At 42.8% G+C, this 12232-nt stretch overlaps 1 protein-coding gene across 30 annotated transcripts in view; it reads right to left on the minus strand.

Moving 5' to 3' along the window:
• The window catches only part of Trol (terribly reduced optic lobes), a 154037-nt gene that overhangs the window by 20153 nt on the left and 121652 nt on the right, over positions 1-12232 (minus strand). For 25 of the 30 annotated variants that reach the window (XR_013080464.1, XR_013080463.1, XR_013080476.1 and 22 more), the window contains 13 exons: positions 8587-8694; positions 7723-7872; positions 5585-5695; positions 5354-5488; positions 5197-5262; positions 3778-4005; positions 3496-3630; positions 3165-3410; positions 2205-3096; positions 2011-2135; positions 1762-1939; positions 1465-1675; positions 56-196 (listed from right to left, as the gene is read on the minus strand). Coding sequence is in view for 3 of the 30 variants with exons in the window: in XM_076774981.1 (XP_076631096.1) it covers positions 56-196; positions 1465-1675; positions 1762-1939; positions 2011-2135; positions 2205-3096; positions 3165-3410; positions 3496-3630; positions 3778-4005; positions 5197-5262; positions 5354-5488; positions 5585-5695; positions 7723-7872; positions 8587-8694 (2726 nt within the window). In the remaining 27 variants the exon portion in view is untranslated. The remainder of the gene's footprint in view (positions 1-55; positions 197-1464; positions 1676-1761; positions 1940-2010; positions 2136-2204; positions 3097-3164; positions 3411-3495; positions 3631-3777; positions 4006-5196; positions 5263-5353; positions 5489-5584; positions 5696-7722; positions 7873-8586; positions 8695-12232) is intronic. The other 5 variants (XR_013080467.1, XR_013080481.1, XR_013080480.1 and 2 more) reach the window with 2 other exon arrangements.

Here is a 12232-nt window from a genome sequence, read left to right on the forward strand (position 1 = left end):
GTGAAACAGTGTAATTTAAAAGAACCGAATAATCACGGATAGTAATTGTACTCACGTCGTTTCTGTACCAGTTAGACGACACGCATTGGTTGGTGATACCCATGCAGAAGCAGCTGATGCAGCCGAATTGGTTTTTCGAAGCCAGATTAAATGTGTTTGCCTTACATTGGTTGCAAGTGAGGCCCGTCGCGTATTGCTGAAAACCAATTCGAGGTAGAACGTTTACGAAAAATCTTTTTCTATGTAACGCAGTTATAGCAAGGAGCACAACTGAACCAATAATCACAAATTTTGTAAAAAATTATTATTTATTGCTAAGAATGTAAGTGAATATTAAATAATAAACATTAGTTATTTTTGTCACAGTTAGAAGTAACATAGGAAATTTTTTTAGTAGTTACTGTCTTCTCGTTTGGTAATGAAAAAAAGAGTACATTGACTCGGTTTTGCACCACGTCCAATAACTGTTTCAAAACAGTCTATCAACGCGTATTAAAAATAGTTAAACTTTAGACGCGTGCAGTTCCGAAACTATTAGTGTTTTATTAATTATTGAGCCATCATTAGAAGCGGCAAAGCCTCCCCTTTAAAATGGCTTTTGGTTTTTGTCGATCGGACTTTCCGTTTTCGAGATATTGTAATTTATGTAAAAGGTAATTTTTTCAATTTTCACTGTGATCTCTCGTGTCGCCTTAGAAAAGGCTATTAATGCGTATTAAAAATACGAAAACTTTAGACGCGTGCAGTTCCGAAACTACTAGTGTTTTATTAATTTTTGAGCCACTGTTAGCGGCGGCAAACCTTCCTCTTTAAAATGGTTTTTGGTTTTTGTCGATCGGACTTTCCGTTTTCGAGATATCGTAATTTATGTAAAAGGTAATTTTTCTTAATTCGACTATCGCTGTCTCCGTCTGACGCGTCGCGCCGGACCTCCTTGTCTCGTACGTGACACTCGTGACCGTCTGGCGCCTGACCTACTTTCAATGTGCGCGCGCGGTCAACGGCCTTGACAAGGCCGTAGCGAAAAAGTAAACAAACACTTCCGATTCTTCTATTTCCGGAACTAACCACCGCATCGACGCGAAACTAAAATCGCTATATCTCCGGAACTAATAAAGCTATCGACTCTCACAAACGCTCGTTTTAAAGGGCATTTCATCCTCTATCCGATGACCATATCAACTACTATAATTTATCTTGTCTTCTATGTTTATTTTGAAATTTACTTTGACGCTATGTACCTAAAAATTTCTTATGTTACTTATAACCGTGATAAAGATAACTATAATGTTTGTGTCTTAGTATATCGTGGATCGCACTTACTTTTTGGCAGGTGGGGACATTCCCAAGTAAACGATAGCGTTAACGACATCAAATATATTATATAATCTTATTTACTACGAAGACGGACTAGATACCAAGTACGAGAGTTTGTTTTTTATGTTTGTATTTGAGGTTTAGTACCTTGCATCGACACTGTCCGGTATTAGGATCCGCGATCACGCTGTGACTACCATCGGGATCGCATAGCCCGGCATGAACGCACATGTTTCCAGGTATGAGAGGATTGCCTGTATATCCGATGTCGCACTGTTCGCATCTACGTCCAACGTATCCGGGTGGACAGTCGCAGGTCGGTTGTCCGTCCGATCCGAGGTGACAAGTACGAGCAAATCTGTTCGAAGACAACCGTGAAAGTACGGTGAGAAGTTTAAAATGCTACTACGATGGTTCGTTGCGAGACAATGGCCGACGTCTTACTGATTAGACGGGTTGGTGAGTGGACAGGGGCAAACTTGACAGGGAATGTTCCTCATGGGATCACCGTAATACCCTGGTGGACAAGGTTGTTCGTCTCGGTAACACTGGCCAAGCCACGGGCCGGATTCGCGCCTTAGAAATCCTGGAGCACACTGCTGGCACGACAGACCACTGTACCCTAAATAATAATTGTGTTTCGTAACGATATGAAATTCTGGACTGGATGGAAGCACAAGGTTTTCTATATACCAGAAGGACATTGACACTCCTCGACGTAGGACGCGGATCCCAAGCCAGTATTACGCGCATCGGCGGTGTCCATTACAACGTTCGTGATTCGGATGTCCAAGTGCGGAGAATCATCGTATCGGGCCCTGTAGGAAAAGCTCGTTATCAGTTTCGAAGAACCTCGTCAACAGATTTCATCCAATAGCGAAACGTACTTGATCAAAATATTTTCCACTTGTGCAAGCGTCATCATGATGTCTCCCCTAGATGCAGGAATTTCGTGGTGACCTTCCTGCTTGTACCATTCGCCCTGGAAGAACCTGACGGACTCCTCGTTGTCGTAACTCGGTACCAATTGCCTGCCTCTGTGAACCAGCACGTAGTCGTTCCCGCTGATGATAACCGATGGCGCCGAGCTTGGCGTACCAGTGCCATTGTAACGGACTCTGTACTTCAAGTAGCCCCCGTAAGACTTCAGCTGACTGCCGTGGTAGCTCTCGGGTAACGCGAAGTACGTAACTCTGTCCTCGGCTCTCACCCCGAACACATCGTTTGACAACGTCTCCATCGCGGACAGCTGAACACCGTCTCGACCTATGCTTCTCACGTCCATCGTTTGGCTACCAATATCTCCGAGCAATTGAATAGCCGGATACTGGGCGACGGCCACAAATTTATGACGGTCAAAAGGCGGAGGTATCTGATAGGTGAACAGGTTCGCGCTGTGACACTCGGTCGCCACACCGAAACAGAAACAGGAGATGCATTCGTTCGCTGTTCTCGCCTCGGAGTTGAACGTTCCCTTGGGACAAATGGAATCAGGCCTGGTCACGATCACGGTCGCGTCTGGTACCGCGAATACGAAGCCACCGCCGTTGATCGCCTCGCAAGAGTACGCCCCCTCATCTTCAGTGGCTATATTGAGGCATGTCAGAGTCCCTGTTCCATTTACCGACGTCATTGTACACTTTATAGGAACGTGACCCCAGTTTCGACGCCAGTTGATCACTGGCACGGGGACGCCGATCGCCTTGCACGTGAGCACCAAATCTGCCCCTTCGACCACTTGAACCATCGGTGGAGGTGGCTGTACTATGTACACCCCAGCTGAAAACGACAATTTGATATTCCCTCCGTTTGCAACGAGCCGAGGTAAATAAATTTTAATCGCTTACAGCATCCTATCTCGTCGCTGCCGTCCAAGCAGTCTTTCTCGTGGTCGCACTGGTACACTTTCGGTATGCACTGGCCACTGGCGCACTCGAACTCGGAGTAACGACAGGGGGAATTCGGCGGTGATGGCGCGCAGTTTTCTTCGTCGCTTCTGTCGGCGCAATCCTGATCGCCGTCGCAACGCCACAGTTTGCTCACGCACTCGGTGTTGTTGCAACGGAACTCGTTGGGCTGGCAACCATGGGGGCCTGCCACGTGTACACAAAAATATAACCGTACGAACGAATATGGAAGTACCGGAAGTATGTCAGAGCGTCGAAAGAGAAGACTTACTGCATCGCATTTCGTCCGATCCGTCGGTGCAGTCCAATCTACCGTTGCATACGTACGATTTAGGGATACAGTCTCCATTGCTGCAAGTTGCTTCTTCGTATTGACAAATGGGTCTGTTGGTCACTGGTGGATCGACTGCAAAGAACACATGACTTTCAGGCGATGTTCAATCCGGTTTAATTCGATTCGGACTAGAATCAAGTAAGTGGCGGGTAACGGGTGGTCGGTGAAGTCACGTACACGCGACAATGGCCGTTCAAGCGTTAGGAATTACACGCTTACACTTTTCTACGTCGAGGTGAACGGTGACTTGCCGGCCTATCGCGGATGGAGGGTAGCCTATAGCTTCGCAAATGTAGATCCCAGCATGATCCAATTGGATATTTGGCATTTCCAAACGTCCATCGGTGTCTCGACTGCCAGGTGGTAAAGGAAGACCGTCACCACGAACCCAGCGCACTCGGGCCCGAAGAGGACTCTCGTCTCGACACTGGAAGACGACTTCGCGACCTAACGATCGAAGGAAAATTTATATTTTCTGTAAACAATTTCCTTTAACGATGCAGTATTATGATCTTGTTTACTTCCAGCGTATTAATATCACCGCATTTCCAAGCACCGCTTTTGTTAACACTAAACCTATCGTGACCGGTCAAATGACCGTTTTTAAAATTTAGAATTTCTACCATACAATGTTATTTTAGCGCCATATAACTTCGCGACTTTTCTTAGAGCATACGTACAATGAACTTTTCAATATTCACTTCTATTCTTATTGTTTGAGGTTTTCTGAGAAAAATATGTAGTCTTACCTACCACGACAGGTTGAACGATTTATATTTTTTTGTAAAAAACCGGACAATATTTGGTATCAAATTCTAGTTAGCTTCCGATGTAAATATAATAGCAAGGATGAAAGGAGAGAATCTTCAGTTTCCACTGTCTCAGGACTTCAAAATACAACTTTCTATACATATAATGTAAAAATTAGAAAGTAAGTAGGAATGTACATAAAGTGTCTATAGGTTTAGTGTTAACGCGGTTGTTCAGTATTTAGTACCATTAAAAGACTTGAAAGTAATGAAGTGGTGACCTAAAATATTTTTGGATACTTATACTCGAACACTGACTATATTATATGTTTAAATAAACTGTTCACTGTTCAGTTTCTCTGTGTTTCGCATCCCACGCACGAGATCGCCCTGTTCATTCGTAACAAACATCTGCAGTGTTGTTAATATCGTGTGAGTTAATTAACGTTAATCGTTAAACGTTAAATGTTTTGAATATATGAAATGTTTCGATGTGAAACAGGCAACATGGTCGAACGTTAATCAATTTTTTCAAGGGCGTAGATAGAATAGGGTAAAAAAGGCACTTTAGGTAATCAAGTTTTAATCAAGCATTTTTACCCCGTCGAAGAAAAAATTCCTACTATGCCCTTGATATTTGTTATACTTTGTAAATTGAAACTGCGCGAAATTCTAAACAGCATTATTTTTGCGACTGCTTCACAGGAAAATCTTACCTTGCTTCGCCAGTGCTAGGCAAGAAAAAAATAACGAGAATTCTTATTAATAAACCCTTCAACACTTTACGATCAATCTACAATATTATACTATATATTTTTCCGTGTAACGCACAGTAACTCTATTTTCGATAATTTTGTAATTTCTGGTGTAAAGATAGACGAATACGTACTTTCTTTGATTACTTGCTCACTGGGATATGTCTTGAGATTAAGGTGCGACGCATCTTTAGACGTATCTGCAGATAACATACAAAGAACACTATACATCGATGAAAATTAATGAAATAAAATGTACGGAAGTGTTCGTTCCACGGTGCATTCGCTTACCGCAATTCTGTTCGTCCGATCTGTCTCTACAATCTGGTACCCCATCGCACATGGAGGACTGAGGAATACAGTTTTTGTCACTGTCGCACATGATGTAACCAGCTGGACAACGTCCAGGCATGGGGTGCTTACCACCTCGATTTAAAAAGAATGGATAACGATCGGTTAATTATGTGCACTTATCGTTTCGAAACCATTGTATGCAATATATATCGCGGCATTAATACATACCACAGTCTTCATGCTCGTCAGACCCATCGTCACAGTCTATATAACCATTACACTTCTGCTCAGACCTGATGCAAACCCCATTCGTGCATTGGAATTGATCCTTTCCACATCCTGCAAGTACATCGCGCATTGTAACAGATAAGATTGTATATAACGCGTCAAAGAAGTCGTCACATAGTTTTGAAAAACGTGATCGAGGCATAAAAACGTATATAAATCAGTCATGGAACGAAGGATCTATTTTTACTCTTTGAACGATGGATCAAGGATTTTAAAGTACCTAGAACTAGCACCGTCGGTACATGTAAAAATGTATAGAAATATCCACGCACAGAAAAACAGCCAAGGGTTCTCGTCGAATTATTTTCAACACACAGATCCTAGGAATTACTACGATTCTTTAAATCCTTCGGATTTTTCTGTGCATGTACACGAAGACACGAATATTAACCAGAAACTACTAATATCTACGATACCTAGAAAGAGTGTTTAACATAAATTCGTCGAAAAGAAGGACATTTGCAAGATTTGGAAACACCTTGACCCTACGAGTCCACGTTTATCCATATTTTTCAATAATTGCTTTATTAAAACTTTACAGACGGATTGGAGGCCAGCATATGACCCCTGTCGCTTTTTACTTTCTTATCTAATTCTAGCATTTTAAAAACATTTCTAGTTCGTTCGGGTGCTCCAATCGTGTCGTCTCAGTGTCCTTCTATTCTACACTTTCTACGAAGATTAAAAAACTGGTCTCATGCTGTGACAAGGTTTACACTAAATCACTACTAACAGGGATTTAATCGGTCGTGTCAGGCAATGGATGCACTAAGATTTACAGGCGTGTAAATCTCTACATGGTCAACCTACACACTGTCTACTCGGCTGCTAACATAAACTGAAAGTAAACAGTGCAGATCCTAGAGAATCTGTGGCGTCCAATTGCAAACGATCGTTTAGACGAGTGTTGGTCTGCGTTTCGAGGATTCAGGCGAACGGAAAGGATACGGGTAACGTGGGAAATTAGATTGGAAAGACAGGACGCCAACAGATCTTCAAGATCTACGTGTGATCTAACCGAAGCAATATTGTTCGTCGGTAAAGTCGCGGCAATCGTAGAATTGGTCGCAGTGATGATTTTCAGGGATGCAAGTGCCGTCAGCACAAACAAAATCATCCGGAGCACAACTCCTTGGCGTGCTCGGATTAGCCGATGGTTGACTGTAACCCTTGCTAGCTTGGTTCTCGTGGGTTAGCCCCACCAGGGTGTCCGGATGTCTCCTCGAGGAGGTTTTATCCGACGTGTTTATACCTAGAAGTAACCGAAACTGAACCAGCTTGTTCGCGGATGAGCTTTATTGTTTGGCGTTTCTCTAGATCCTTGACTCGCCTTTGCGACTAATCCTGAACACGAGGAATTACTTACAACCGGTTTATCGGCTCTCACCGTCTCGTGATACACCTCAGACTGACAGCAGGCCCAAACAATTACGAAACGTTCCAATTCAAATTTTTCAAAATTATTAAACGATAATGGATTTAATTGCTTTAAGTTTCGGTACAAAGCTCGAACGTATGACCTAATGCAAGTGCTCGAAGCACTGACTAATTAGTGTTTAGAGTTCCTTGCGCTTGTTTTCTCGTGAGAAATATTGAGCTATCGTTCCAATTCGTATCGGGAACACCCGTTTCGCGTTTCTGGCGACGATCACCTGCCGGCAGTCTGAAGTCCAGCTCGAATCTGTGGACGTGGAAACACGGTGCGACGGAATTCGTTGGTTCTAGCAGGCGGTGTGGACGGACGTGTCACAGCCAAACATTGTGTAGGCACCTGGTGCGTTGCGTGATCTAACGAATCAAATGTGCAAGGTCTTGTGGCGTGTATTTACAGTTAGTGAGAATGGCTGCGACGTGGTTGAACGTGTTCTCCGCATTAAGGATCTCTAGCGAACACTCCGAACTCGATATTACTTCGTGGAGGAATGATCGACTCTGCTTCTTCTACATACTATTTACATTGAAATCGCAATTCTTGCAGCAGTTGTCGCACACTTCGGGCCACGCTACGACGCTTTCTAACGCCCAGTTCGCGTTTCGCCCCTTCCAAGCATCGTTTCTCTGCACGGTTTTCGACTCACCTCGATGACAATTCGACTCGTCGTCCTCGTGAGGACAGTCCTGACGACCGTCGCAGACGGCGGACGCTGGAATGCAGCTTCCATCCCGACAGGTGAACTCGTCTTGGCGACATCTAATAGAATCTGTAACTCTGCCACCCCCAGTATCGTCTGCAATTTCAATCGATCGCGCGTTAAAAGACCCTTTTGACAGTGTTGCCTTCGACTGGAATTACCAGACGAAATTTTCTGAGCTACTCGTAGTATGGTACAGAATGAGAGTTCAAGTTCTCTGGATTATCCGTAAGTTTAAATTGAACATGACTGCTCCAGAGAAGAATTCAGGTTCTATAGAGCCCAGGTTGAAATTAAATTATAGTCCAGTGCTTTAGAGTAGAAGTATAGAAGTCTGAGTTAGGTCTAGATTATGTCTGAGTTAATTTGTAGCATGGTCCAGCATGGGGGTTCAAGTTTTCTCAATTATCTTGGAGTTTAAATTGAACATGACTGCTCCAGAGAAGAATTCAGGTTCTATAGAACCCAGGTTGAAATAAAATTATAGTCCAGTGCTTCGATCAGACTGTTCTGCAGTATTATTGAATAGAAGAGGAGTATATACTCCGAGTTAGGTTTTAGATTATGTCTGAGTTAATAAACTGAAGAGAATCGTTAAAAATCAGAACTGTTCGACTGCTTTGCGTCAACTATGGGATTTAAGGAGCTGATAAGACTCTCAGAGTGTGTTAGATTTCCATTAGATGTTTTCTTAAACGTAACTTTAGAGCGTTCAGAGCGAATTGATCGTAGAAACACTCAAAGGAGTAAGAGAATAGAACAGAAAATAATTCGAATAGAATGTTGCGTCAAATGAAAAGACGTTCTTACGGCAGTCGCGTTCGTCGCTGCCGTCGAGGCAATCGACGTTGTTGTCGCAGAAGAAGTTACTGTTGATGCAGATGCCGTTGTCGCATGGAAGCTGGCCATTGGGACAGTCTGAAAAAAGGTACACCGGACGTCAGCTGTTGAAACCGCAGGGCTTCGAAGTTCCAAAAGAAATCCCAAAGAAAAACGAAAAAAAGCTGGCAGTGTGCGCGCTTCCGACGAATCTATCGCTGTTAAAATTTGGAGGAAAGTCCGTGAAAGGGGCAGACGATCGCCACGGATTGATCTTCCACGATCCGACGATGAAATTAAACGAGATAGAAGGAGGATGTGACCCAGCTGATCGAATCGTCGAGCGAATAGCGTGCACACTGCCGGCTGTCATGCGACGTTTTAAGAAAACGCGGCGAGCGCACGTGTACACGGATTCCATGGCGAAAGTGTCCATCTGTGTGTCGTGTGGACACACCGTACTCCTGTGTTTGCAGAAAATAGTGTGATGGAATTGGAATACCACGGTATTTTTGTCTTTCCTGAATTTCAATCTTGGAATTGAAGTGGCAGAACGGACTCTTTGAGATTTTAGATGCGGAGGATCTGGAGTACAGACGATAAGCTTCTTCGTTAAAAAATATGAATTAATTTCTAAATGATAAGGTACAGCTTTGTGATTGATTTGTTACTTACTTCTAGAGTAGTACGAATTAACAAAAATATAGACTGCAGTTAGAATAGTTACATGAACGGGTCTGTTCCCCGCGAAAAGGGGCACGCAATTCATTATAATTATCTAGCCACGTCAATTCCGTCGTTAATCGCGGTCGAATCGAGTCGATAATTAGCATTACGCCAAAGGCGTTGGCGTGATATTCCAATTGGTATTCCAATAAAGAGCGACGCCGTTATTGGAAGAGTGGTAAGTACGAAAATTCTACTGTTGCAGCCACGATAACTCCGTGAACTACGTCCTCCCTGGGGAGGATGAGAGCGCAATGTACTTCCCCAAAAGCTACGAACGTTTAAACGGTATCAGACAGAAAGATCTAGGCAAAAGGCGATGCCTCGTAAATCTAAGACTATGATATCATTCGAGAGAAGTGAAGAGAATCGTGAACAAAAAGTGAGACAGAAACGAAGAAATCGTACACTGCTGGTCAACTGGAAAAAAGAAAAAAAACAAAGCACCGTAATCAAATATTTAACGAATTTAAACGCGCAGTAGCGACTTCGCGCTAGACCCGACAATTGTACGTACGAGTAAAAGTAATGTTTCTATTTAATAACTAACGCTACACGGCGAAAGTAAACACCTTGATTAAAAAGAACTTTGTTCGTTGAAACAATATTCCAGCCGTTTTTAAATTATTTTGCGTTCGTTGCACGGTGACGGAAAAGTTTAACGTCTAACGAAGGGTATATATCTTGCGAAACTTAAAAATAATTTTCAGATTAACGCGTGCGTTGTCGAACCAGCAGCGCAAGACAACGATAAAAAATCCCTCGATTCGTTTGGATCGTGTACGTGTTCGTGCGCTGTGCGAAGAAACTTACAATTATAATAAACATTAGAGTGTAAAAAAGATACACAGCAGACAGTCAGAGAAATACATAATATATACATGTCAAGATTCAGGCAACCTCAGCTGAAAGAACAAACAAAAAGAAAAAAGAAAAGAACAGGGTGACAGAGGGTGGAAGACAGAGAAATCGAGCAGAAGAAAACAAACAGAGAATATATATGTATATATATATATCATCATCATCATTTGCAAACATTATTCTAGACATCTCTCAGATTCATTAAAAAGTATATCAGATAATCCAAAACGTGAAAAGTGAAGGAAGATTGAAAAAAGTGCCACGCTGAAACATACAAAGATAGATCTTTCGCGCGATACATCGAGGCTGCTCGGTGCATTTGCGATCGAAATAGATCGGTAATTATTCATTTAACGAGGCGCGCGACCGACAACGTTGTTGGAAAAGCGCAGAAAAACATGGCGTAACGTTCTCAAAAGGGGAAAAGCGGACTAGGAGCCTCTCGCTGGCTGCATCTCTCAAATTATTCTGACAAAAATGCCCCAAGTAGGTCGAGTGCCCTAACGAAATTTGCACAGGCCAAAGGGCCAAATAATAATGCGTTTAAAAAATATATTCTGCGTCGAGTGTTTTGCATACGATCGAACGGACCACCGTATAAAATTCGATTAATATGGGCTTCTCGTACCAGACGCGGTGTAATTGTAATTAAACGTGGAATCAAGATTTTACGTTGTGGTTCTCGTTTTCGAAAAAAAACGACTTTAAAGTCGGTCGAGAGTGCGTGCTCTCGGCGAGGCACAGCGATTCTCCGCAAGGAAATTTCCGTTTTTTCGCTCGCTTATTGCAATTTTTCTGTATTTTCCGCGAGCAAACCAACGAAATACAACGATTCCGCGGTGAAACAATATTTGATTCGCTTCGATAATCGCGTATGGTCTTATCATCACGATTTTACGTAATCTTAACTACGCGGGAAGATAAGGAATAGTCCGTGAAACTTGTGAAATTACGTTCTCGATAATAAATTTTTTAAAGACTTTATTATGTTTGTAAGCAAACCGATCAAGAGTCATATTTCGTGTTCAACGATTACTCGATTGTTTCCTTCGTACGTACCATCAAGATATTTAAAAAATCACTTTCCATTTCATTCTGAAAGTTACAACGTTTGAATCTCAGAATTGTGTAAATAAAACAGATATAATCGAACAATCATTAGAAAGTCTAAAATTATCCTTGCAACGTATTCTAAATTAATTTTATTTGTTAAAATTTTATAATGTCTAACTATGTAAAATCTACATTTGTAGTTCCTTACATATTACATCTTTTCTACTAAAGGGTTTATTCCCGTTAATAAATGAATAATCATAATAACTCTTGAGGGCCGTGACCTGGTTGCACCCTTGCGAGAAGCAAAAAAAAAAAAAAGACATTGAAATGGTTTTACTAGGATAAAAAACCGTAAGAGTGTTTTTACCCTGCAAGTAATATTCCTGACAAGCTTAAAAAAAATAAAAAATGGTCTCAGAATTGACGATCCCGAAAAGTTGACGAAAAAATCGCCCGTCCTGGGACTGAAAGGATCGTTTCGCCATATTTGGGTCGGAGTTTAGCGTTTTGGGGAAATTCTGTCGGTCGCGGCGGTCTCGTTTAGAAATTTCTATGTAGAATGGCGGACACCGCGCAGCGTCGATTTTTTAAAAGACGGCTTCGGCCGTAATGTCGCGTCGTCGGTATTCAAGTCGACAGCAGTCAACGTCCGGGGTTGAAACACGGTCGATACAATGACGAAACGAGATTAACGGCTCGCACGTCTGGCAGGGCGAGCACTCGCATTAGTTACAGCTTCTTAATTGCCGCCTTGAAGACCGACGCGCGAGCAGGAGCCGCTCGAACGGCTCCGCGGCTCGTTCCCGAACCGATCCGCGCACGCATCGATTTCCATTCTCTGGCTTCTTCTCGTTTTTCACGCTCGAACTTGTTTCCTCGAACATCCATACCTGGTTTCTTTCTATTTCTACGGGAAGGACGTTCCAGCATGCCTCCACCAACTCCAAGATAAAAATTACCGAGGAGTCGGTCGATGCTCCTCGAAAACTGCACG

The sequence above is a fragment of the Colletes latitarsis genome, chromosome 10 (assembly GCF_051014445.1).
Source record: "Colletes latitarsis isolate SP2378_abdomen chromosome 10, iyColLati1, whole genome shotgun sequence".
Classification (NCBI taxonomy): domain Eukaryota; kingdom Metazoa; phylum Arthropoda; class Insecta; order Hymenoptera; family Colletidae; genus Colletes; species Colletes latitarsis.